Source organism: Hypanus sabinus, chromosome 18 (genome assembly GCF_030144855.1).
Source record: "Hypanus sabinus isolate sHypSab1 chromosome 18, sHypSab1.hap1, whole genome shotgun sequence".
Lineage (NCBI taxonomy): Eukaryota > Metazoa > Chordata > Chondrichthyes > Myliobatiformes > Dasyatidae > Hypanus > Hypanus sabinus.
In genome coordinates this window covers 21822732-21850341 of record NC_082723.1, presented here as the reverse complement: position 1 = coordinate 21850341, position 27610 = coordinate 21822732, and the positions used below count along the sequence as shown (strand labels likewise).

Genomic DNA, 27610 nt, shown 5'->3' with positions numbered 1-27610 from the left:
TATATTGTTGAATGAAAATTCAACTTGAACTTAGATTAGTGTACTATGTTCTAATGCCAGCAGTCAGGGTTGTTGTAGCATTACCGCCCCTATCTGCAAACTCCACCCCAGGCGGAACATGGCATCACCTCCAAGTTACAGAACAGGAGGAGGTCACTGGCTTCATGCAAGAAAAATCCAGCTGGTCCCATTCCCCTGCCCTCTCCCCACAGCGCTGAAAGCCTTCGTTTCAGATCTCTACCCAGTTTACCCCTTAAACACTACAATCAAATCTGCCTCCACCAATAAAAATTGTTCCTCGTTGTGTAAAAATACCTCTCTTCATGTCAACCAACTCAAAGTGCTGGAGGATTCTGGACCTTAATTGCACTAACTTCTGGTAATAATTCCCTACGATTTTGTCCACCCTCTCCCCTCCCCACCTCGCTCTTTTTCCATTTCTCATTCTGGCTCCACTCTCACTCCTCCTCTGTAGAATCAGGGAAATGCTTAACCAACAGTAACAGCACAAATTGAAGACACAGAAGTTTCTGCAGAAACTGGAAATCTTAAGCACCAGGAGAAACTCAGCAGGACAGCTAGCACCCATGGTGGGAAATGAACAGTCAACCTTTCAGGCTAAGACCCTTCATCAGGATGCAAAGCAGCAACTGTCTATCTCCCTCCAGAGGTGCTGCCTGACCTGCTGAGTTTCACCAGCTTTTCCTTTGTATGTGTAGGCGTGTTGCTGCAGATTTCCAGCATCTGCAGTTTTTCCACAGCTGTCCGTGGTAATGAATTCACAGTCTCACCACCCTCTGGCTAAAAAGAAAATCTGTTCTAAAGGGATGTCCTTGCATTCTGAGGCCCTGCCCTCTGATCCTAGACCAAACCACCCCCTCCCTTCCATTACTGAAAACATTCTCTCCAGATCCAATTGTGACTTGGCCACAATCCAGCCAATGTACAAGGGAGTCATTTGCTTGAGTTGATGAAGGGGGAGCACAATGTCTTGTTTATAGTAATATATTTGCTTGTAATTCCTCCAGTTGGACAACTAAATAGCCTGAAGCAATAAAATCAAGCCAGCTGCTGATAATCTATTGAGCTCCCTTAGGTTTCAATTAGAAAATCAAGAACATTTCTTCCCTACTGAAACTTGACACTATATTAAGTGGCAGAGTAGCACAGCTAGTAGGGCTGCTGCCTCACCGTTCCAGAGACCAAAGTCCAATCCCAATCTTGGGAGCTGTCCGTGTGGAGTTTGCATGGTCTCCCTGTGACCAGTTTCCCCAGGTGCTCTAGTTTCTTCCCACATCTCAAAGACATGGTGGTTGGATGGTTAATTGGTCAATGGTTCAATTTAATATCAGAGAATGTATACAGTATACAACCTGAGATTCTTAATCTTCACAGACAGCCACGAAACAGAAAAAAATCCAAAGACTAACTGACAGAAAACGTTAGAATCCCAAAGCTCTGCTTCCCTTCCCCTACACAAGCAGCAGCAAAAAAAACATCAACCCTCCCTCCTCCCCCTTCGCTCACTTGCTACAGCAAAAGCATCAACCCTCAGGTCAAGATGGTGCTGGTGAACAACAATTCCTTGGGTGACATCTTCCAGTTAGTCGATTATTTCACTTTTTCTGCGTCTTCTAGTTATTCTTATTTTAGTTCTTTTTCAGAAACTGTTGCAGCCTGTGATTTACAGTTTGGAGTTTGATCAAGTGATCTAGCATCCTGCTGGCCCCAAGAAAATTCGAGGAGAGGATCATGAGAACAAGATACCTCGAGCAGAGATAGGCCATGATCGACTCCATTTCTCACCGAGGCGTCGAGATGAACGTGGAGGACGCCAGGTTGGTGGTCACTCTCTACGAAGGCCACATCAGACCGGAAGTTGAGAGGCTGCAGGTCGGCAGTCACTCCCCATGGAAGGATTGAGTGTGAGCTACCGCTTTCCTCAACACTGACAGAGGTAGTTTTTGAAATTCCAAGACTTATGTGATTATTGGTGTGGACTCTAATTTGTATTGCTCTCCTTCAGCCTTCTGTGTCTTCTTTCATGTTGCTGTTTTCCAGGTGGGTGATACGTTAGTTCCTGTGCAAGGGAAGGGTTAGGGATTTGGGGTCTGATGTTCTTATTGGTGCTTATCCAAGAGAGTGATCTGCTAGTTTTTTGTGTGCGAGAAAATGGGTTGGGGGTTCCTGTTGTTTCTGCATGGGAGGAGGTTGGGGATTAGGGGTTTGATGTTCTAACTGCTTTTTCTGGGTGGACAATCTGTTAATTTCTGTGCAAAGGAGGGGTTGATGGTTCGAGGTTTGCAAGTTTTGCTTCTTTTTCTTTTTTGTATGGGAGGGGTTGATGTATTTTCTTTCAATGACCCCCCCCCCCCCACATGGTTTTTTCTGTATTTCATGGCTACCTAGAGAAGATAAATCTCAGGGTAGTATTCTGCATACATACTTTGATAGTAAAATGAACTTTTGAACCTTAGTGGTAGGGGCCAAAGGCATAAACAAGGTTGGGAACCCCTGATTTAGTGTAAGTGTGGGCTCGATGGCTGGTGCAGACTCCATGAGTGGAAGGAGCCATTTCCACGTCATGTGACTCAACTGTCAACGCACTCTTTTGAACGCAAAGCACTTTCAAATGATGTGAAAGATGCTAATGACAGGCAGGTGCTTCCTTCATCCATCTAGCTGTAACACTCAGTACAGAAGCAAAGAAGGTGTGCAGCACACCAATTATTAATCAGTGATTGAAGATTAAATCCAGAAGGTAGAATGTGTTGCAAGTACCTGGTAGTTTTTCTCAAGCAGAAGCACTGACTTATCGATTTCCACCTCAGCCCCATCACAGTCACTGGAGTTGTAGAGTTCAGCATCCTTGTCCACTCTCCCATTCCGCTCTGCTCGAGCTACCTGGTAACCTGTGAGTGAGACAGACTGGAGCTGAAGAGAATCCTTTTTACATTAACAGTACTGGATATATTTAACCACAGTTAAAAGACTAACTATAGTTACTTTAGTGATACAATATGGAGAAGGCCCTGCCAGCCCTTCAAGCCAGACCACCCCAGTAACTCCCGACAAACCCAATTAACCCTAACCCAATTGCAGGACAATTTATACTGACCAATTAACCTACTTGGTACGTCTTTGGACTGTGGGAGGACCTGACGAATACCCATGCCTTCTTGGCAAGGATTTACAGAGACTCCTTACAGAATGGCATTGGAAATGAACTCTGAACTCCAGAATGTCCCAGGCTGTAACGGCATTGCGCTAACCAATACACTATCATGGCACCCATTACTTAACGAATACTAACCATCATTACAAGATACACGAGTTCATACCAGCTCTCTGACACAGAAACAGGGTTTTCTGTGCCCCATACAAATTCACCAGCCACCTTGCTTCATCTAACACTAACAATATTCTTCTTTCCTTGTATGGCTACTGAACATCTCCTGCAATGTACAGGCCCATCTTCAACAATAGAGTCATAGAGCATTAAGGCCAGAAATTGGCCCTTCGGTCCATCTAATCCATGCCAAACTGTTATTCTGTCTGTACCACTGACTCATACCTGAACTGTAGCTCTCCATACCCCTCCCATCCATGTACTTATCCAAACTTCTCTTAAATGTTGCAATCTAACCCACATCCAACACTTCCACTGACAGCTTGTTCTACATTCACACCACCCTCTGAGTGAATAGGTCCCCCTTAGGTTTCCCTTAAACATTTCACCTTTCACCCTTAACATATGACCACTAGTTCTAATCACACCCAACCTCAGTGGAAAAAGGTCTGCTTGCATTTACCCTATAAATACTCCTCATAATTTTGTATGCCTCTATCAAATCTCCCCTTATTCTCCTACACTCTAGGGAATAAAATTTATTTTCCCTGTACTCTTTCAATCTTTTTGATATCTCAGTCGTGGTATTCTTCATTCTACCTAATCTCTCTGTGAAAAAAAAAGCAATTACTAAAGTCCTTACTGGTTTAGCAATCATCTTATATTAATGACCTCTGGCTCTTGACTTCCTCCTAACCAGAAACCCTATCAAAAACACAAGAGATTCTGCAGATGCAGGAAATCCAGAGCAACACACACAAAATGCTGGAGGAACTCGGCATGTCAGGCAGCATCTATGGAGGGGAATAAACAGTTGGCAATTGGGGCTGAGACCCTTTATCAGAACTCATGTGGTCCTGATGAAGGAAACGTTGACTGTTTATTCCCCTCCAGATGCTGTCTGACTTTGAGTTCATCCAGCATCTTGTTAGCCCTATCAAAACATTTCCATTCTTAAAAACATCTGTTGGTTAAACTGCTCCCCAACCGAAACCTTCTTAAGAGATGAAAGGTCACACATGATTACTCATTCCTGGTAGTTAAAATGTGACCTTCCCAGTAGCTCTGTGTTATCAAGACCAAACTCGACATGGTACTCTATGTATGGCTTCCAGTGAGGTTCAACAGCACTTGGCAGTTCTATTTATACCAGCAAAGCTGAGTTTCTCTGCTCCTCATTCACCATCTGGAAGCTCCCCCTGCCAAGCTGAACAAGATTACTTTTCCCTTCTCCCTCAGAACACCACCATCTGCATCAGTCTCCAAACGACTGACGCCAACCAGCCAGCAGCTCCACGCAAACATTAAAGTCTGGAGCATTGGTCCTCTCACACCCTGTAACCCAGAACAGCGTGATCCTCACTGGATGCCGAGTGTGAATGGTGGAACTTACCTCCGGAAGGCTGCTCCTCTGTTGCGTTGTCACTTGCTCCATCTGCATTCTGCTCTGCATGCTGTAAACTCAGCTTATGACAAACCTCAAAGGCCTGTCCCACTGTACGAACAATCCGCATCGCTTGGCTCTGAGGCAAAGAGATTCTGTTCTGTATTCAAACTTACAAATCATCCACTCATTAACAGTACTTTATAATGTTGCTGGAACATCTACTTCTGCCTTATACACACCCAGTCCCTTAACTACTGCAGCCCTGTGTGGCAACAAATTCCACAGATTCACCACCCCCTGGCCAAAGGAATTCCTCAGTTTTAAAGGGACGTTCCTTTATTCTGAAGCTGCTCCCTCTCCTGCTAGTAGAAATATCACCTCCACATCCTCTCTACCCAGGCCTTTCAGTACCTGGTTGGATCAATGAGAATCCCTCCATTATCCTTCCTTCTGAACTCCATCAAGTGTAGGCCCACAAACATCAAATGCTCCTCATACTCTCAGTAGCCGCTTTGTTAATACACCTGCTTGTTAATGCAAAAATCTAATCAGCCAATCACGTGGTAGAGCATACAGACATGTTGAAGGGGTTCAGTTGTTGTTCAGTCCAAACCTCGGAATGGGAAGAAATGCGATTCTGAGTGAATTTAACTGTGGAATGATTGTTGGTGCCAGATGGGGTGGTTTGAGTATCTCGGAAACTGCTGAGTTCCTGGGATTTTCATTCATAGAGAATGGTATGAAAAACAAAAAAAACATCCAGTGAGCAGCAGTTCTGTGGGTGAAAATGTCTTGTTAATAGAGAGGAGAGGAGAATGGCTAGAATGGCTGACAAGAAGGATACAGTAACTCAAATAAACACATGTTACATCAGTGATGTGCAGAAGAGCATCCCTGAATACACAGCACATCAAATTTGAACTGGATGGGCTACAGCAGCAGAATAACACAAGTATGCACTTATTGGCCAGTATATTTGGTACAGGAGGTACTAAATAAAATAGCCTCTGAGTTATGTTATGTCTTTCCTTCCTGGGGTCATTGTTGTGAATCTCCTCTGTACCCTCTCAGGGGCCAGCACATTTTTCCTTTGATCCAGGGCCAAAAATTGTTCACAATATTGCCCAAACTAGCAGATTTTCTCCAGCAGTTTGCCTCATCTTTTCCTGGTTCCAATGAAAGGTTCACCAATCTAGAACAGCAATAATGCTTGTTTTTCCTCAGATGCTGTCTGGCCTGCTGAGAACCTTCAGCATTCTCTGGAATCAACCTCTTTCACCAGGAAGCAGAGGCAGGGGAAGAATCCAGGTACAATGTGGGAAAAGTTTTCCCTGCAGATCTGCTCAACACCAGCTGACGTTCATGCAACCTTGTTAGTGCATCAAGCAGGGAACTTGCAGAATAAGTTACAAGTAAATTAACGACTTGGAAGAAGGAAGCAAATGTAGTGTATTTACTAATGGCACTAAATGAAAAAGTGTTGAGGATGCAGAGAGTCCTCAGAGAGATATAGATAGGTTAAGTGAGAGGGCAAGGATCTGGCAGATGGAGTGCAGCACAAGGAGGACGATGGCACCTAACAGCGACTCCTTTGCTTGCCTCTTCGGAAACAGCTCTATTTCTATCTTTAATATCTCTATTTTTCCCATTCAGTGTTCTTTTGAAGACCCTAACCTGGAGTTACACGCTGACTTCGGTTCTTTGCGGGAATAGCACCTGCTCTTGTGGTCTCATGACGGGCCACTATTCGATATGCCAAGGAAGTGGCCTAGAAGACGAGCGCACCCTCAGGGTTCTAGGATTTTGTGGCTCTGGAGGCGGGCAGACTCGAGGTCGGTGCCTCCACAGGAAATTGGTGTGTTGTGGGAGATGGGAGATCAAAAGCAGTGAGCTGGCTGCTGGCTGTGTTTCCAGAGACCAGAGTTCGTTGGGCACAGGGCTCAGAAAAAGCAACTCAATAGACTTTTAACATGATAAAACAGTGAGTTGTTTGTTATATCTCCCCTCTTGCTGTGAAATGGGGACACCTTTTTTTCTCTATTAGGGAGAGAGACAGAGCCTGTGGTATGTCAAATTACTGGGTGAACAAGTAGTCTTTGGAGTACTACAAGCCTGTGTCTTTATTGATGCTTGAGTGCTCTGTGGGGGGCACCGATTCTTTTTGCTCGTGGGGGGGTTGTTGCTTTGCTGCTGCTTATGCGTGAGTGGGGGGAGATGGGGATGGAACTTTGGGGTTCTAACATTTAACTGTCATTCATTCTTTGGGGCACTTCACTGTTTTCATGGATGATTGCAAAGAAAAAATATTTCAGGATGTATATTAAATACATTTCTCTGACATTAAATGTACCTATTGAAACCTTTGAAACAACGCTGGTAAAAGCGAGGTCATCTACTTTGGGAAAAAAAATAGGATGTCAGATTAGTACTTAAATGGTGAAAGATTGCAGAGGGACTTTGGGAGTGCTCATGCATGAAATGCAAAATGCTGGTTTGCTGATGCAACAGTTCTTCAATATAGCAAATGGAATGTTTCTCTTCATTGCCAGAAGGATTGAATTTCTGAGCAGGGTGGTTCCTGCAACTGTGCAAGGTACTGGTGAGGCTGCACCTGGAGTATGATAGTTCTGGTCACTTTAAGATATATTGGTTTTGGAAATAGTGCAGAGGAGTTTCACTGGGTTAATTTCAGAGTTGAGGGGGTTAGCCTATGAGGAGAGATTGAGTCGCCTAAGACAATACACACTGGAATTTAGAAGAAGGATCTTATAGAAACCTAAAATTATGAAAGGAATAGATTAGATAGAAGCAGGAAAGTTGTTTCCATCTGTAGGTGAGATTAGTACTAGGGGACATTACCTCAGGATTTGGGGGGAGTAGATTTAGGACGGAGATGAGGAGAGGCTGCTTTTCCCAAAGAGTAACAAATCTGCAGCATTCTCAGCCAGGAAAGCAGTAGGGCCTATCTTATTAAACACAGTTAGATAGATTTTTGCACAGCTGGAGAATTAAGGGCTACGGGGAAAAGGCAAGCTGGTGGAGCTGAATCCACAGCCAGAGCAGCCATGATCTTATTGAATGGCGGAGCAGGCTCAACGGTCTAGATGGCCAACTCCTGCTCACATTTCTTATGTTCAGTTAATAAACAGGTCATTCAGTCCAACTGAACTGTGCCAGTGATAATGCTCCTCAAGTCTCCTCCTGTCTTCTCTGATCGCAACCTATCCCCAGTCCTGCATTCCTTATACCTTCATGTGCTTTCCCCTTTGAAAATATCTACGTGTGCCTTCTGTGACAGTGAGTCCATGTTTTAAACATTAAACGAAACAAGACCCCGAGGAGGCATCAAAGGACAAACGGTGAAATGTTTCCACAATTGGGGGAAACTCCAAGAACATTCATTGTTGAAAGAATAGGGAGTAGTCTTTGAGATGCAAAGGAACTTTGTCCTGCAATGGGCAGTGAACCTCTGACATTTTTCCCCCTGGAGCTTACAGCACTGGGAATATTTAAAAAGGGACAGAAACACATTTTTAAATGATCAGGGAACTGAGGGTTATGAGGAACTGGCCATGATCATATTGAAGAGTAGGGCAGGATCTAGAGTAGGTTACATGCACAACATTGTGGGCCAAGGACCTGTAATGTGCTGTAGATTTCTATGCTCTATGTTCTATGACTATGGGGCCAAGTAGCCAACTGTTGTTCCTGTTTCTTCATGTTCTTACATTTTCTAGGTAAAAAAAAGTTTCTTCAAATTCCCTGTAGGATTGTTTTATTGATGATAGTTACAGCTTGTAGTTTCAGATCTGAAAAGTAAAAAATGTTTTCCCTACAAACGCCACCATGAATGTCTCTCAGCCAGCCCTTGATTTTCTTTTTTGTTAAAAATGCACTCAGAGGCATTGAGCTTTTCCCATTGCCTCAGGTCTCACTGTCACAGGAGGAATATAACATATATATGTATTTATAGTGGGAAACACGTGAAGGAAAAGAAATTGGAATCGGAATCAGGTTTAATATCTCCGCATATGTCATGAAATTTGTGGACTTTACAGCAGCAGTACAATGCAATACATAATAATAGAGAAAAAGAAAACTGAATTACAGTAAATATATATATAATAGTTAAATTAAATATGGAGTGCAAAAGTAGAAATAAAAATGTAGTGAGGTAGTGTTCACACACAAAGTGCTGGAGGAACTCAGCAGGTCAGGAAGCGTCTATGGAAAAAGTACAGTCGATGACATTCGGGCTGAGGCCCTTCAGCAGCACCGGGTCCTGTTCGGACTGGTAGTGTTCAGGGGCTCACTCTTCATTCAGAAATTGGATGGCAGAGGGGAAGAAGCTGTTCCTGAATCATTGAGTGTGTGCGTTCAGGCTTCTGTACCTCCTTCCTAATGATAGCAATGGAAACAAGGCATGACATGGGTGATGGGGTGGGGGGGGGGGGGGCGCTTCCTTAATGATAGACGCCACCATTTTTGAGGCATCACTCCCTAAAGATGTCCTGGATATGATGGAGTTTAGTCTTCATGATGGAGCTGATTTACAAACATCTGCAGCTTACTTTGATCCTATGCAGTAGCTCCCCCTGTCTCTCAACCAGCCGGTGATGCAGCCCATTAAAATCCTCTCCATGGACATCTGTAGAAATTTTTGAGGAATGGAGGACTGGGGATTGGGTGAGATTTAGGGAAGGTAGGAGGAGACCAGCTCAGTAAGACACCTTGGCCAGTATGGATGATTTGGGCTGAAGGTCTGCGGCTCTATGTCTGACCTACTTCCCCTTCTGGCTTCGCTGACCTCCTATGTCATGACATCATCCCAGCACCAAAGCTGAATGAAAAGCACACACACATGAACATGTACAGGCACACACTCACACATGGCAGCAGTGGTCACACACCAGCGCTGGAATTTGTACCTTTTTCTTTGACTTAAACACATTGCATCGGAAGGTATTGCTGATACCATCCCTGGCGATATAGCTGAATATCTTCAAATCTTGGGAGTCATGTGATACATAGAATATTCTGGAGAGACAGAAAGGTTCCAATGATGAGATATCTCCTAACATTGTGACGCATTACTACATATAAGAGTCAAAAATACAAGTGCAGTGAGGCACAGTTAGCAATACAAAAACTTTCTTCTCACTGAAGATAAAAGCATGGAGCAAAAGGGATAAATAGTCTGGTTCATTGTGTAAGATCTATAACTCAGCGCCTATCCTGTTGTGGTAAAAATAAGACAATAGACAATAGGTGCCGGAGTAGGCCATTCAGCCCCTCGAGCCAGCACTGCCATTCAATGTGATCATGGCTGATCATCCACAATCAGTACCCCATTTCTGCCTTCTCCCCATATCCTTTGACTCCACTATCTTTAAGAGTTCTATCTAACTCGTTCTTGAAAGCATCCAGAGAATTGGCCTCCACTGCCTTCTGAGGCAGAGCATTCCATAGATCCACAACTCTCTGGGTGAAAAAGTTTCTCCTGAACTCCGTTCTAAATGGCCTATCCCTTATTCTTAAACTGTGGCCTCTGATTCTAGACTCCCCCAACATCAGGAATGTGTTTCCTGCCTCAAGCGTCCAATCCCTTAATAATCTTATATGTTTCAATCAGATGCCCTCTCATCCTTCTAAATTCCAGTGTATACAAGCCTATTGATGGATTATTGACCTCACACTTAGCTCATCATAGCCTTGCAAGTTATTGTCTGCCTGCACTGCACTTTCTCAGTAACTGTGACACTTCATTCTGCAAGCTATTATTGCCTTTCCCTTCTACTGCCTCAATGTACTGACGTGATGAGATAATCAGTATGAATGACTTGCAAATCAATGGTTTTCCACCATACTTGGTACATGAGACAAAAGTAAACAGTTACTAGAAAAATAATCATAAACTCACCTGATTTCACCCATCACCTGCCAGCTTATACTCCTCCCCCTCCCCCACCTTCTTATTCTGGTTTTTCCCTCATCCTTTCCAGTCCTGATGAAGGGTTTCAACACGAAACGTAAACTGTTTATTTCCCTCCATAGATGCTGCCTGACCTGTTGAGCATTTTTTGTGTGTTGATCATAAATGGTGAGTGCATGAGAAGGACATTTTTTTCTAGCCATGCTATGGAAGGAGCTTCTTAGAATTAGTTATCCTATTGGGAAAGATCTGCCCACATTGGTATTTTATTAAACTTGTCCAGTTCAGACAGTTGTTTTATTCAATGGGTGACACAGTAGTGTAGTGGTTAGCACAACGCTTTACAGTGCCAGCATCAGTTGCAGTGACTAGGGCACACGATACACTGCGGAGTGTTATACGGCCAGCTACATCATGGTCATCACTCAGCTGGAGGGCTGAAGGAGCGCTATAAGGATCAGGTGAAGAATGCTTTAAGGAAGTGCAAGATCAGACCTGAGGACCTGGAGGATGTTGCTGCTGACCGTAACACTTAGCGACAGCTGTGTAGGGATGGGGTTCGAATTCTGGAGATGGAAAGAACAACCAGAAGTCAGCAGAAGAGAGCCAGGAGAAATGCAGCCATTGTTGCCACCACAACCACCACGACCACATATACATGTCCCACATGCAATAGAACTTGTGGGTCCAGGATAGGACTGTATAGTCATCAAAGATCTCACCGTTAAAGGAGTGGACATCGTCATCCACACTGTATCTTAGTAAATAAATAAATAAAAGATCAAACTTACACCTAAAGCTGCAGATGATAAGAACAGGATCAGGCCATATAATCCATGAAGGCCATTTTGAATTTCCAATATATTTGTTTTTATTATTTCTAATCTCATCCAAGTTTCTACTGATTTTCCCACTTGTCTTCTGATTGAGAAGGCACAGACAGAGACGGGGGAAAGCACTTATTTACCTTAACAGCAAGGTCAATGTCAAAAGGACATGGATTTAAGGTCACAGGCAGAAGGATTAAGTAAGTTTATTTTAAAGTTAATTGCAATTTAATGCAGACAAGTGTAAGGTATTGCACTTTGGAAGGACCAACTAGGGTAGTCTTACATGGTGAGCAGTAGGGCACTGAGGAGTGTGGTAGAATATAGAGATCTGGGAGTATTGTGTCCAGTTTTGGTCACCTACCTACAGGAATGATATAAGCCAGACTGAAAGAGTGCTGATAAAACTTACAAGGATATTGCTGGCACTTGAGGACCAGAGTTATAGGGAAAGGTTGAACAGGTTAGGACCTTATTCCCTAGAACATAGAAGATGAAGGGGATATTTGATAGAGTTATACAAAATTATGACGGGTATAGATAATGTAAATGCAAGCAGGTTTTTTTCCCACTGAGGTTGGGTGAGACAACACTAGAGGTCATAGGTTAAGAATGAAAGGTGAAATGTTTAAAGGGAACATGAGGGAAAACTTTTTCACTCAGAGGGTGGTGAGCTGCCAGCACAAGTGGAGTATGGGGGGTTGATTTCAACATTTAAGGTAAGTTTGGATAGGCACATGGATGGAAGGACTATAGTCTGGCTGCAGGTCAATGGGACTAGCAGATTAATGATTTGGCATGGACTAGATGGGCTGAAGGACTTACTTCTGTGCTGTAATGATCTTTGACTTGACTTACACTTAGCTGGTATGGTGGGGATCTTGAGCTCCTATCAAAAACCCCCATTATGTTATAACCTGTTCTAACCTATATACCCATGTCCAAACAGTAGGAGATGCAAGTAGACAGGATGGTAGTTTGACAGTAGGTGTGTACTCCATAGTTTGAACAGTCTCTTCTGTGCTGTAGGTCTTTATGAGACTGTAATGCCTGTCAGTCTGGCAGCTTCTAGTAAAACGGAAACACCTGAGATAAAGTGACAGAGCATTACAGCACATAAATAGATCTATTCTACCCATCTAGTCTGTAACAAACTTTTACTCTGTCTAGAGTCCCATCGACCCACATCTGGACCATGGCCCACCATACCCCTCCCAACAATGTACCTATCCAAATGTCTCATAAATGTTACAATCGAAACTGAATTCACCATTTCTGCTGGCAGCTTGCTCCACACCCTGAGTGAGGAAGATCCCTCAGCTTTATCTTTAACCTATGACCTCTAGCTCTAGACACCCAGCCTCAGTGGAAATAGCTTGCTTGTATTTACCCTGTCTATACCCCTCATAATTCTGTGTACCTCTATTAAATCTCCCTAATTCTCCTACACTTCGGAGGAAAAAAGCCCTGTCAATGGGCTGCAAGCAAAATTCGGACCTGTATTTCTCCATAACGTAAGATTAAATTTAGCCAGCATTGTGAAAGTGATTTCCAACAGAACTGTACACTGGAACCAGGGAGACTACAGCCCTTGACAATTCAGTCATGCTAAGCTACACATCGGACTTGAGACCACGTTTAATTTTCTGTGTTACATGGCTAAAGAGGTGCAGAGGAGAGGGAGCTAATTAAAGGCAGTGTCCAGTACTGACAAGCCTTGTTTGCACAGATCAGCAATCTTAGAGCTACAAAATTAACTCTATAGATTGCTAACACAACAAGACGTACCCTACCCTTTGTTTTAATTGAATATAGAGCAGTCCAGCCCACAAAGTTTGCTGTACCAATTAAATTAGTAATCAAGTGGCCAGCTAAATTAATCCCTTCTGCCTACAGTGTCCATATCTTTCCATTTCCCTCACATTCATGTGCCTATCAAACTATCTCATAAAAGTCCCTAATGTATTTACCTCTACCACATCAGACAGTGCATTTCAGACACCCACCAATTTCTGTGTGAAAAAAATGCCCCATATCTTTGAACCTACCCTCTTGTTTCAGGATTTCTTTAATTTAAATCATCTTCCTAGTCAACATTCTAGTGTTTTAGCTATAAGGAGGAAGCCTTTTTAGCCCATTAGGTCTACACCGGCTCTCAGACCAATCCTATCCAATTCTTACACAAACTTCCATCAACTCCACTCCGAAGGTCCAGGAGCCTCAGGACCCACACCACCAGGTTCAGGAACAGTCATCACCCCTCATCCATCAGGCTCTTGAATAAGGGCGACTTGGTAGTGTAGTGGTCAGCACAATACTTTACAGTACCAGCGACACAGGTTCAATCCCCCCTGCTGTCTGTAAGGAGTCTGTACGCTCTCCCCGTGACTGCAGGGGTTTCCTTTGGTTTCTCCAGCTTCTTCCCACAGTCCAAAGACATACCACTTGATAGCTTAATTGGTCATTGTAATTGTCCCATGATTAAGCTAAGTTTACATCAGGGGATTGCTGGGTGGCATGGTGCTAAAAGCTGGCAGGGCCTATTTTGCTCTGTATTTCAATAAATAAATTTTAAAGTTCTCAGTTAAGAAGAATGATGGATCAAAATCTCCCCTTTACTGATACTATTGAACCAACTGACTGCCATTTATTTTGCAACAAATCATCTTAAGTTTCAAAATTGTTCTTCCCCATTCCTTTCCAGTCCTGATGAAGGTCTCAACCCAAAACATTGACTGTTTATTCTCCTCCATAGACGTTGTCTGATCTGCTGAGTTCCTTCTGCACTTTACGTGCGTTGCTCTGGATTTGCAGCATCTGCAGAATCACCTGTGTTTAAAACTAATGTGTCTGCAACTCTGTCATACTATAGTCCAAATACTTAGCTGGACATAGACAGTACCAGTAGTTTCATGCATTTCCAAACAAATAAATTAACTGCTACCTGTAATATCATTCCTGTGGTTCTGAAAAATCTTCCAATTGTAGGAGACCAATGTAAGGAATATTGTCTCTCAAACAGGGGCTAGCTCTTTGTGCCTTCATAACTTTCAAAGCAATTTTGTTTCTCAACATTGTGTTTTCCTTACTGACACTCAGAAATTCAACCCACTTTACTGTGTTTTTTATGCACAAGGGAACTATTTTGAGCATGTTAGACTGCACTGGCATTCACCCCCATGTTAATTAGTGCCCATCAAACCAGGCATGATTAACATTACCACAGCTGATAACAATGACATAGGAAGGAAAGGCAATGAGGTCCTGAAGAGAGAATTTTGAGAGCTAAGCGGAAAGCTGAGAAGCAGGACATCCAGGGTATTAATTTATGGATTGTTGCCCTTGCCAGTGAGGGTAGAAACAGGATGATTTGGTAGATTAATGCGTGGCTGAGAAGCTGGTGCAAGGGGCAGGGATCACTGGAATCTCTTCTGGGGTAGGTATGACCTATACAAAAGGGATGGGTTGCACCTGAACCCAAGGGGAGCCAATATTCTAGCAGGCAGGTTTGTTAGAGCTGTTGGGGAGGGATTGAACTAATTTGGCAGGGGGGTGGGAACTGGAGTGAAGGAACTCCGGAGAGGACAGGACAGGACAATGGTAAAAAAAACAAAGATAGTGTGCAGTCAGGCTGTCAGGAAGGGCAGGCAGATGACAGGACAAAATTGCAGCCAGCAGGGTGATGTTGTGGCCTTCAATGAATCGTGCCTAAAGGATGGTTGTAGTTGGGAGCTGAAAGTCCAAGTTTACACATTGTATCAGAGAGATAGGAAGGTAGACAGAGGGGGTGGTGTGGCTCTGCTGGAAAAGAACAGCATCAAATCATTAGACAGATGTGACATAGGATCAGAAGATGTTGTATCCTTGATGGTTAAGAAACTGCAAGGGTAAAAGGACCCTGATGGCAGTTATATACAAGCCTCCAAACAGTAGCTGAGAGGTGGACTGCAGATTACAACGGGAAAAAGAAAAGGCGTGTCAAAAGGGCAATGTCAAAGGAGATTTTAACATGCAGGTAGATTGAGAAAATCAGTTGGTAATAGATCTCAAGAGAGTGAATTTGTTGAATGCCATCGAGCCCCAGCCGAGGCAGCATGTTGTGTCCTTGAGCAAGGCACTTAACCACACACTGCTCCAGTCCACCCAGCTGAAATGGGTAGCAGAAAAATACTGGGGGTTAACCTCGCGATAGACTGGAGTCCTATCTGGGGGTGGGGGGGGGCAAGTCTCGTACTCTCAGTCGCTTCATGCCATGGAAACCGGCATAAGGCTCAGGACAGACTTTATCTTTACTAGGGGATCGGCTATACTGAATTGGGTGCTATGTAATGAACAAAGCTTAAGCTAAAGAAACCCATAGAAGCCAGTGATCACAATGTGATTGAGTTCAACTTGAAATTTGATAGGGAGAAAGTAAAGTCTGATGTAGCAGTTATTCCACGGAGTAAAAGAAATTACAGTGGTATGAAGGAGGAGTTAGCCAAAGTTGGAAGGTGATGCTAGCAGGGATGACAGCAGAGCAGCAATGGCTTGAGTTTCAGGGAAAAATGAGGACGATGCAGAATAGATGTATTCCAAAAACAAAGCAATACGCAAATGTCAAAATAGTACGACCCTGGCTGTCAAGGGAAATCAAAGCTAACATAAAAGCAAAAGTGAGGGCATACACTGCAGCAAACATTAGCAGGAAGACAGAGGATTGGGAAGCTTTCAAAAACCTACAGAAAGCAAATAAAAGAATCATTAGGAGGGAAAGATGAAATATGAAAGCAAGATAGCAAACAATATCAAGGTGGATAAAAAAAATAAGAGAGATGAGAGTGGATGTAGGGCCGCTAGAAAATTAGGCTGGAGAAATAATAACAGGGGGGCAAGCAGATGGGAGATGAACTAAATGAATTTTTACATCAGTCTTCTCTGTGGAAGACATTAGCAGTGATCCAGGTATTGAAGGGTGTGAGGGAAGAGAAATGAGTGCAGTTACTACTGTAAGAGAGAAGGTGCTCAAAAAGCTGAAAGACTTAAAGGTACATGTCACCCAGACAAGATGAACTGCACCCTGGGGTTCTGAAAGAGGTAGCCGTAGAGATTCTGAAGGCATTAGTAATGATTTTTCAAGAATCATTAGACTCTGGCATGGTGCCAGAGGACTGGAAAATTGCAAATGTCACTCCATTCCTTAAGAAAGGAGAAAGGCAGCAGAAAGGAAATTATAGACCAGTTAGTCTGACGTCAGTGGTTGGGAAGATGTTGGAGTCAATTGTTAAGAATGAGGTTATGGAGTTTTTGGTGACACAGGACAAGATAGGACGAAGTCAGCATGGTTTCCTTAAGGGAAAATCCTGCCTGACAAACCTATTGGAATTCCTTGAGGAGATTATAAGTAGGACAGATACAGGGGATGCAGTGGATGTTATATATTTGGATTTTCGGAAGGCCTTTGACAAGGTGCCACACATGAAACTGCTTACCAAGTTAAGAGCCCATGGTATTACAGGAAAGTTACTAGCATGGTTAGAGCATTGGCTGATTGGTAGGAGACAGTGAGTGGGAGTAAAAGGATCCTTTTCTGGTTGGCTGCCAGTGATTACTGGTGTTCTGCAGTGGTTGGTGTTGGGACCACTTCTTTTTATGCTGTATATCAATGATTTAGATGACGGAATAGATGGCTTTCTTGCCAAGTTTGCAGATGATAAAAAGATTGATGGAGGGGCATGTGGTGTTGAGGAAACAGGAAAGCTGCAGAAGGGCTTAAACACATTAGAAGAATGGGCAAGAGAGTAGAAAATGAAATATATTGTCAGAAAATGTATGGTCATGCACTTCAGTAGAAGAAATAAATGTGCAGACTATATTCTAAAATACAAAAATCAGAGATGCAAAGGGACTTGGGAGTCCTTGTGCAGAACACCCTAAAGGTTAACTTGCAGGCTGAGTCAGTGGTGAGGAAGGCAAATTCAATCTTAGCATTCATTTCAAGAGATCGGGAATGTAAGAGTAGGTATGTGATGCTGAGGCTTTATAAGGTACTGGTGAGGCTTCACCTTCAGTATTATGAACAGTTTTGGCCTCCTTATCTAAGAAAAGATGTGCTGGTATTGTTGAGGGTTCAAAGAGGAGGTTCACAAGGATGATTCTGGGAATGAAAGGGTTATCATATGGGGAATGTTTGATGGTTCTGGGTCTGCACTCACTGGAATTTAGAAGGATGAGGGCAGATTTCATTGAAACCTTTAGAATGTTGAAAGGCCTAGCAGAGTAAATGTGGAGAGGATGTTTCCCATGGTGGAAAAATCTAGGACAAGAGGGCACAGCCTCAGGATAGAGGAGTGTCCATTTAAAACAGAGATGGGTAGAAATTTCTTTAGCAAGAGGGTGGAGAATTTGTGGAATTTGTTACCACAGACAGCTGTGGAGACCAGGTCATATTTAAGGCAGAAATTGATAGGTTCTTGATTGGCCATGCCGTCAAAGGTTACGGGGAGAAGACCAGGGAGTGGGGCTGAGGAAGGGAAAAAAGGATCAGCCATGATTGAATGGCAGAAGAAACTCGACGGGCTAGATGCTGCCTGCTGACTTCCTCCAGCATTTTGTGCGTGTTGTCAAGTAGCTCCTGTTTTCTACACTGATGATAGAAATTAAAGCCTTCCAGGGAGATTTTTGATCACACAAAATGCTGGAGGATCAGCAGGATGTCAGGCAGCATCAATGGAGAGGAACTGAATGAAGGGTCTTGGCCCCAAACATCAGTGGTTTCATTCCCCTCCACAGATACTGCCTGACCTGTCAAATTCCTCCAGCAATTTGTGTGTTGCTCTGGATTTCCAGCATCTGAAGATTCTCTTGTGTTTAAACTTTGATCTTTACTGGTCATGCAAACAAAGAAAAGAGAATGCTGCCCAGAATCAGGGCAAGGGTCTGCACTGTCACATGGCTCTTCTACAGATATCTCCCAAAGAGCAGTGCAACTTCACAAGTTAGTGCTGAGCTGTGTGACCTCTGGCCTTTTGATCAGCCAATACCTCTTGCAGGATAGGGGCCACGCATCACTCTGATGCTGTTTGGTGATTGGTTCATTATTGTCACATGTACCAAGACACAGTGAAAAGCTTCGTTTGCGTGCCACCATGAAGAGATAATTCAAAACACAAATTCATCGAGGAAGTACAAAAAGGAGAAAACAAATACAGAATATTGGTGTTGCAGTTCCAGAGAAAATGCTGTGCTGGTTCGAAACTGAAGGGCAAGGACTACAACGAGGTCGATTGAGAGATCAAAAGTTCATCTATAACTCAAATCTGTTCAAGAGTCGAAAACTAACTAGGGTGGCACAATAGTGTAGTGGTTAGTGTAATGCTTTACAGCACCAGCTAGAAGATCGTGGTCAGATTCCCTCCACTACCTTTCGGAAGTTTGACATTCTCCTCATAACTGCATTCTTCCTACGTTCCAAAGATGTATGGGTTAGGGTTTGTGTGTTGTAGGCATACTATGTTGGTACCAGATGTATGGTGAGACTTGCAGGCTGTCCCCAGCACAATCTTGCTGATTTAATTTGATGCAGATGACACACTTCATTGTGCATTTCGACGTACATGTGACAATTAAAGCTAATCTCTAATCTCAAAACTGTCCTTCAGCTTGGTTGTACATGTTCTGCCCAATGGGAGAGGGGAGAAGAGAGAATGTCTGATGTGTGAGGTGTCCTTGATTATGCTGGCTACATTCCCAAAGCAGCGGGAAGTACAGTTGGAGTCAGTAGAAGGGAGGCTGGGCCAGGAAGTACATGGTAGGTTCCTAGATACACTGGAGCATACTGGGTGCTATTTCTTCCATTCTCCCTCACCTCAGGGTCAGCTCTGTTCACAACACAAACTGTTAGGTGCTTTGAAGAGAGTTTGAACACTGTCCCACTTCCCAAAAGTCTGGAAGGCCCTCTGCTCAGAGGGCCCAACAACCACACAGATCCCACTTAACTCAGTGATTCATGCACCAAATACAACAGTGTGACTGGAGGAATTTTTGCCCAACTTTACAAATTTTCAGGTGGGAACCAAATGGTTGTTGGTACTGCACTCAACACATCTTTAATGCAGGTAAAATAATAAATTACACTTTATTGACCATACCTTCAATAGTTATTTTTGCTCATACAGTATTAGTACTAATTACTGTCTAAAATACCAAACAATTCAGAAGTTATACTAACTACTGACAATACATTTTACAGAAAGTTTAAAGAAACTCAGTGTAATCCACAGTAATGAGTTCACACTGGGTTCATATGTAAGCTGTTCACAGTGATTGGGATCCCATAAATAGATTCACAGTGACTAGAATTCCACGAGGAGAGCACACGGTGTTTGAGATTCCATGTGCTAAAACTCCCAAGAGACTTCTGTGAATGCCAAAGAGTTATTTTCAATGGTTCAATTGTTCCATTTAATAACAGTTTCCAACAAATCTCTAACCAGACCATCATTTCTATAAGCGATATAGTACCTGTAGATAGGGTCGTGCATCACCAGCATCTTACTCTCATCCCACGTCCACTCCTTCCTCTGGAACAAGAAAATGTCCTTTAATGAACAGGTGACCTCCATCACATACACAGAGCACAATTCTCACCTTATAACCAGAACAGTGTTCCAGCAGCCCTGCACACTCAGAAGCACTCACTTTCAAAACAGGAGTGTGTACCTTTGCTTTCCTGAACAGCAGGATTGTTGAGCCAATGGATTGTAGCTTCTAAGGTGGAGTACAAGGAAATCTGATTTCTTGTGCACCAATTTAACAACAGAATAAATATGAAAATGATTCTAGATCGATTTATAGAATATTCTGTAGAACATGGAATAGATTTATAGATTTACAAAAACAATTTACAAAAACTATGGAGAATTATCAGGCCAGCAGAAAAGGTCATTGGCTGCAGTTTACCATCACTACAGGACTTTATGTCTGGGATAAAGAACTTACTTACTGCCCATTACACTACTAGTCCACCTCTATATGGAGGTGGAGGATTCTTCATTGCTATTTCCATGACAATTTTTTTTGACCAGTCAGGGTTGAACCCCCAAACCTGGAGGACCAGTGGACCAGTCTTAGTCTCTTCTCTACCCTTTGACCTGTTTGGCATTAGTGACCCTATCAAGAGCCTAAGCATAAAGCCTTGACTCCAGCCAATGTAGGTCTCCGGGTCATTGAGGCACACAAGCCTCCAAACCAGGACAAGGTTGTTGTTCTCTTGGAGGCAAGGCAAAGAAATGGGCAGGAAAAACCATTGTGGATACTACCCACCCTGCAAACTGCCTTTTTCAAAAGATCCCCTCTGCAATGTGTTTCAGGGCTATTAAAACAAAAACTTCATGCCATTTTAAAACTTCCTTTTCCCCAGGCAGTTAATCTGATCAACCATTCATGTTAGCCACCCACTCCACCCCCTGTCTGACTACTACCTCAGTCAGCGCACTGCACAATAAACACTTTAAACCAATTTTTATAATGCTTTTTATATTGTAAATACATGCTAGTATTTATGCCATTTTATTCCATATCGATACTTTAACCTCTAACTTTGTTTTTACATCTTTTTTTATAATTGTTGAATAGTGTTTTTTTAATGCATGTTGCACCCTGACCAACACACCACAGCAAACTCCTAATACCTGTCAATGTATATGGCAACAAAAGTTGATCATTGATCCTTTATAAATGGATAACACAGCTTTGGAAGCGCAAACTATGGTCAGAGGATGCAAATCATAACACAAGAGATTCTGCAGATGCCAAAAATTCAGAGTAACACACACAAAATGCTGAGGGAACTCAGCAGGTTAGGTAGCATCTATGGAGAAGAATAAACAGCCAACTTTTTGGGCCAAGACACATCATCAGGACCTTCACCATGAATTCCAGTGAAGGGTCCTGACCTGAAACAACAGATCTTTATACCTCTCCATTGATGCTGCCTGACCTGCTGAGTTCATCCAGCATTTTGTGTGCATTACTACAGTCAGAGGATGTACCTGTAAAATGACGATTCTTGTGAAACACTTTAACTTACCCATGAACTGTTCAGTGGCGCTCAACTGCCAGGATTCTAGGCCATAGGAGCAGAAATAGGTCATTCAGCCCATCAAGCCTGTTCTGCCATTCAATCATGGCTGATTTATTTTCCCTCTCAAACCCATTGTCCTGCCTTCTCCCCATAATCTATGACATCAAACCTCTGAAGGTTCAGCTTTAAGCCTGAGCACTCAATGGTAAAGTGCCAGAGATCAAGTCTTTGGCATCCTGTTTAGCAGCAATCATTCACACAGTCTGTGGCCATCAAGGGGAAAAGGCAAATGTGATAGGAATGAGCATTTAGTGTTAAATGGTTTTAGTGACCTGCTAGATTAGTTATATACCATTATTTTCAAACCTTATGTCAAGTGCAATGAAATAAATTGATTAGTTTTAATGAACTGCTAGATTAATTTATAAATTTATTAATAAATTTATCCAGCACAGTTGTTTTTTTTCTAACCTTATATCCAAGTGTAACAAAATAATTTGGATTTATCCATTATGTATGTGTTGTGCATTAAAATGAATACTTTGAAGGCTTCTGGTACAGGTGGTCATCTGAAAGAGCCTTTGACAGAGGAGCTTGAAGCTGTTGATGAAGGATCTCTCTGCCACAGCAGTGAAGATGTTTCATATTCAGTGTAACTTCTAAAGTGTCCAGGTAATTACACTGAAGTTGGTCTATGTCATCCTTAGAAACAAAATGATAGATCAACAGGGGATGACAAACACTTCGGTGTTTTGCTGAGGTTGTCATTCGTGCAATGATAGACCGTCTGCATTCCCTTAATTCTTCACAATCTTCACCAATTGTTCCACATGTTAACCCTTTACTATGAATTATTTTTCAGAATGCCAATATCGCCGCCAACGCCAGTATTCATTACCCAAGCCCAGGCTCCCTGGACCACCAGGAGAAGATTAGGTGTGCTGTTTAACCCTACAGAATGGCAAGAAAGCTAGAAAGCTGACCTGCAAAGTTAACTCTGCTTCTGACGGCAAGCTGGGATAGTCTGGGCAAGTGGCTAAGTTAAAGCTGAATGCACTATGAACCTTCAACACACATTCCATAGAAAGAGGGCATGGGGGAGAGCAGATAGCAACAAAGAATGACAGGTCTGTTTCTCTCTCAGATGCTTCCTGATTTGCTGAGTACATCCAGCACTCTTTGGGCTTCAGTTCAGGTTTCTGACATCTGCAGCATTTTGCTTTTGGAAGTTACACCCTGCCTCCACTGGGAGGTACATGAACACCATTAAAAAGGCACTTGCACAGGTACATGAACTCCGGCATGGACAGTCCCAAGCTCATCCTGCAAGAGGAGGAGGCTTGGAGATGGGGCTAGCAACCCCATCCTGTAAAAACCCAGTGCTACAGAAACATCGACAGTAGCTCCAAAAACTTCATTCTTGGGAGAGGAAGGAGAAAAGGGTCTACACCTGGGATAACTCTAAAGCAGGGGCTCTCAACCATTTTTTATGCCATTAAGCAAGGGATCTGTAGCCTCTAGGGCAGAGGTCTCTAAAGACTGGCCAAGGACGGAGGACTCTGGCAAGCTGCTGTTGGCAGCCTATGCACCAGTAGGGGCGATGGACTTAAATTCAGGTGCATGGATAGAAGAGTTTAGAACAGGGGTTCCCAACCATTTGTATGCCTTGGACCCCTACCATGAACAAAGGGATCACAGACCTCAGGTTGGGAATGCCGGGTTTAGAGGGATAGATGTCAAAAGTGGGCAAGTGGCACAAGTTTAGGTGGGCATCTTGGTAGACATGGAGCAGTTGGGCCAAAAGACCTGGTTTCATGTTCAATGGCCTAGAAGTAACCCCCTGGCTTTATCGTGGCACTGAAGAAATAACATCATATGTTTTCCCAAGTATCTGCAATACCATGCAGTAACTTCAACCCAAATCCTAAGAGTGAAGATGACCTGGTCACCATCAATGCTGTGATGATATATTACACAGTTCAAGGTTTGTGGCGATAGTTTTGACAGGGTCAGAGTTTGCTCTATTAAAACAATGGGGCTGAGAATGCACAAGACACAATTCTAAAACAGGCAATCGAGGGGATCCACAGCAATCAACTGTAAAATCCACTGAGTGTATTTAAGCAAAGATTAATAGGTTCTTGATTAGTAGGGACATCAAAGCTTGTGGGAAGAAGACAGAAGAATGGGGTTGAGATGGATAATAAATCAGAACAGACTCAATGGGCTGAGTAGACTAATTCTGTGCCTACACCTCCTGGTCTTATGAAGATACAAACTGATAGACTTACCTTTTGCTTTTTCCTCATTGTGACCTTCACTCCATCCACTGACACCACAATGCTCACTTTTTTCTTTTTGATGTTCTTGGCTTTAAACTCATACTGTGAATAAAACAATATCAGAGTTACTTTCTGCCTAGCTCCACTCCACAGCCATCAGCTTCACAAGAATAGAAGCTGAATTGATAGCGGAGGCATTCCCCCACATCTCCCAGCGAGTCATCAGAGCTCACAAGCCCATCAGCAAATGGCAGAGAACCAGACAGGGTAATTTTGTGTGCTTCTGGTTTCAGCATAAGTGCTCATTTTGCTGAAGATTTCTCTGCCTCCTAGCTCTGGTTGCCTTGTCCAGATTGCCCAGGAGACATCAATCATAGTGCGATCCCCAACATTTCCCTCCAGCACAGTATTTCACCACATTGAGATTCAAACTGTACGTCACAGGCTCCAACAGTTTCCATAACACAAACAAGACAAAAAGAACAAGCAGAAGGTGTAAGATAAGGGTAATAATTAGAAAGATTTGCTAACTGGAAGATTTCACCCAAGGCATTGTTGTTCACTGGTACTATCTTGACCGCAAGACATTTCAGCTGTCAAATGTCATCTGTTTATTCCCTTCCATAGATGCTGCCTGACTTACTGAGTTCCTCCAGCATTTTATGTGTGTTGCCCTGGATTTCTAGCATCAGCAGAATCCTTTTATAAATCATTTATGAGTTTCTCCAGGAGATCATTTGTAACTCTGTGGACAGACTTTGTGGCAATGAGGGTACTTTGCAATGTCAGTCATTGATAGAGCCCTCAACATCCACTCCCTCACTCCAAACATGTTTTATTGTTTAATTTGATAATTAACCATATAAACACTGGATTAGTATGCACTAATTATCATACATAGTTGAATGATTATTTCCTAAACATAATCCAGTCATGAACATTGAATAACTTTCACCCCACCACACTCACCGAGTTGCGCAGAAATAACTCCGAAGTTTTGCGTCTGCCACTATATTAGGAAACTCATGTCCTTTAGCATATCAGAGCTTGGAGGCAGATAGACAGCAGTCCGCCCCAGTGTCCGAGACACGGCCGCTTTGTCACTTCAGATTAGCAAAGTCTCAAAACACTTCAGGCCATGTGAAAATGTAATGCATCAAACAGCTGCTTTGATGCTGAGGGAGTGAAGAGACTTTTGTATCATGTATCCTGCCCTCTGCAACTTGAACATAATCTATCAGACAACATCTTGTTTACCAGAAAATGAGGGTGAATTGCAGATGTGAAAGAGGTGATTGGTTCAGGAGACTGAATGCAGTGTGGAAACAATCTGATAGTAGTGGGGAAGAAGTTGTTCTTGAATCCGTTAAGACCATAGGACATGGGAGCAGAATTCAGTTCCTTGAATTTGCTCCACCATTCAATCATGGCTGACTTATTACCCCTGTCAACTTCATTATTCTGCCTTCTTCCCATAACCTTTGACACCCTTACTAATCAAGAACTTATTAACCTCCTGGATGGAGGGGTGGAGATACCTCTGGGAGGTATAGGGTGCTCCTCCTGCTGCTAGCCTGCAGGTCACCCTTGGACAAGGTGTAGCACTTGCTTAGACCCCCCCCCCCACCCCCAGATCAAGGTCACATGAAGCCATGGGAGCAGGAGCATATCACAAGTCCTGGTTATACAACCACTGATGTCAGGCAGACAATCTCTTGAGAGTATTGATAATGGCAGGGGTCACCCAGCTTGTAAAGACACTTCCCAGGAGAAGGCAATAGCAAACCACTTCTGTAGAAATATGTACTAAGGACAATCATGATCATGGATAGATTGTGATCACCGGCATCATATGACAAGGCACATAATGAACGATCGAGTGATTAACCTCCACTTTAAGCATGCCCGATGACTTGGCCTCCTCAGCTACCTCTGGCAAAGGATTCCACAGATTCACCACCCTTGGACTAAAGAAATTTCTCCTCATCTAAAGGGACATCCATCTATACTGAGGTTGTGCCCTCTGGTCCTAGACTTCCTCACTATAGGAAACATCTTCTCCAAGTCCCCTCTCTAAACCTTTCTGGATGTCCAGCTCTTCAAGCTCCTGTATCTTCTTCCAGAAGGTCAAAGAGAGAAAAGGGAATGGCCAGGGTGGCATCCTTGATGAAACTGTCAACTCTGGGGTTGTGTACTCACCAAGGCTTGAACCCATAACCTCCAATCTCACAGTTACAAGTGCTACCCACTAAACCAGCCGTTATAAATCTTCTTTACCGCCTTGTATGACCAATCTTGTTTCCAAAGTGTAAATAAAACTTCCTTTCAGAGCTCTAAAATTGTGTTAATGTACAGTGGATCCTCACAAGTAGGTCCCTCTAGGAAAGTGTCACTATTACAAAGATGTCCCTGCGAGTGTGTCTGTGTCTAGACTGTCAGCATGTGGGAAAGAGTCAGAGAGTTGGGGGTGGGTCAGATGATGTGTTTCAGCTCTTCTAGAGGATCCCAAGGATAATGTTGACAATTTTCTAGGGGGTCCAAGACAGCATATCCATTAGTTACAGGGTGTCTGTAGGAGCATGATTATTTCTGTGTGTCAAGAAATCCATTACAACTGGACTAGGATTGCCTGGAACGTGTCTATACCTGCCAGCAACCCCGGAGTTGTTCTTTCACTTGCAGTGCATCCCCAGGATCACACCATAACTTGCAATTGGTCCCCAGAATTTGAAAGGATTCACGTGGCAGGAGTCCCACACTGTCCCACGCAGGTAAAATTGTAAACCCACACTGTGTTTGAGAATCAGCCATGAGTATGCTCTTCTCATTGCTACCATCGAGGAGAAAATAACAGGAACCTGGCAATACACACTCAGTGTTTTAGAAACAACTGCTTCTCCTTCACCATCAGATTTCTGAGCGGACAAACAACCCATGAACACTACCTCACCATCTTTGCTCTCTTTTTGCACTACTTATTTAATTTTACTTTTTTATATATTTCTTATTGTAATTTATAGTATTTTAATGTATTGTCCTGCACTGCTGCTGCAAAACAACACATTTCACAACATCTCAGTGATACTAAACCTGATACTGATTCTCAATCCCAGCGTTGATGACAGCCAAAATCATTTAACCTCTGACAACTCTCTCCCTGAGGTATTATTTGGGCATTTTATTGGCTCTAAACAGGCTGCACCAACCAATCATTGCAATGTTTCAGTAACAGATCCTGGCCACTGGAGGCCTCTATAAGCCATGGAAATGCTCAGGTACCTCCAAAGGCAACTTCATCTTACAGCCGCAGCCTTGGATTCACCAGAGACCCCCTGCTCAAACTGGGTCCACTCTTCCTCCTGCAGTAGTTGATTCTCAAAATGCCAGACCACCTTGACCCTCACACCGAGCCTCTGGCTGCCCCCACCACATTATTGATCTGTGTTAGTTGTTGATGTAGGAGTGCATAACACTACACGTTACCATGTGACAAATAATGCTAATCTTTATATTTACACTGGGGGCAATTTACAGAGGCCAATTAACCAACCAGCCTGTGCAGCTCAGGGCTTTGGGAAGAATCCAGTGTACCCAGAAGAAACCCACGTGGTCACAAGAGAATGTGGAAACTCCACACACAATGCCCGAGTTCAGAATCAAACCTAGAATGCTAGAACCCTGAGACAGCAGCTCCACCAGCTGAGCCTCCACACCACCCAGGGATACAGGACACAATTTCCAAAACAGCAGATGATGCAAAGCTTGAGATG

The 27610-nt window shown here is 43.2% G+C and overlaps 1 protein-coding gene across 3 annotated transcripts in view; it reads right to left on the bottom strand.

Annotated features, from left to right (window-relative positions):
* The window catches only part of LOC132407403 (carboxyl-terminal PDZ ligand of neuronal nitric oxide synthase protein-like), a 136905-nt gene that overhangs the window by 36191 nt on the left and 73104 nt on the right, over positions 1-27610 (bottom strand). For all 3 annotated transcript variants that reach the window (XR_009516469.1, XM_059993837.1, XM_059993836.1), the window contains exons 3-7: positions 23850-23942; positions 19998-20056; positions 9665-9773; positions 4743-4872; positions 2782-2912 (exon numbers count right to left, since the gene is read on the bottom strand). Coding sequence is in view for 2 of the 3 variants with exons in the window: in XM_059993837.1 (XP_059849820.1) it covers positions 2782-2912; positions 4743-4872; positions 9665-9773; positions 19998-20056; positions 23850-23942 (522 nt within the window). In the remaining variant the exon portion in view is untranslated. The remainder of the gene's footprint in view (positions 1-2781; positions 2913-4742; positions 4873-9664; positions 9774-19997; positions 20057-23849; positions 23943-27610) is intronic.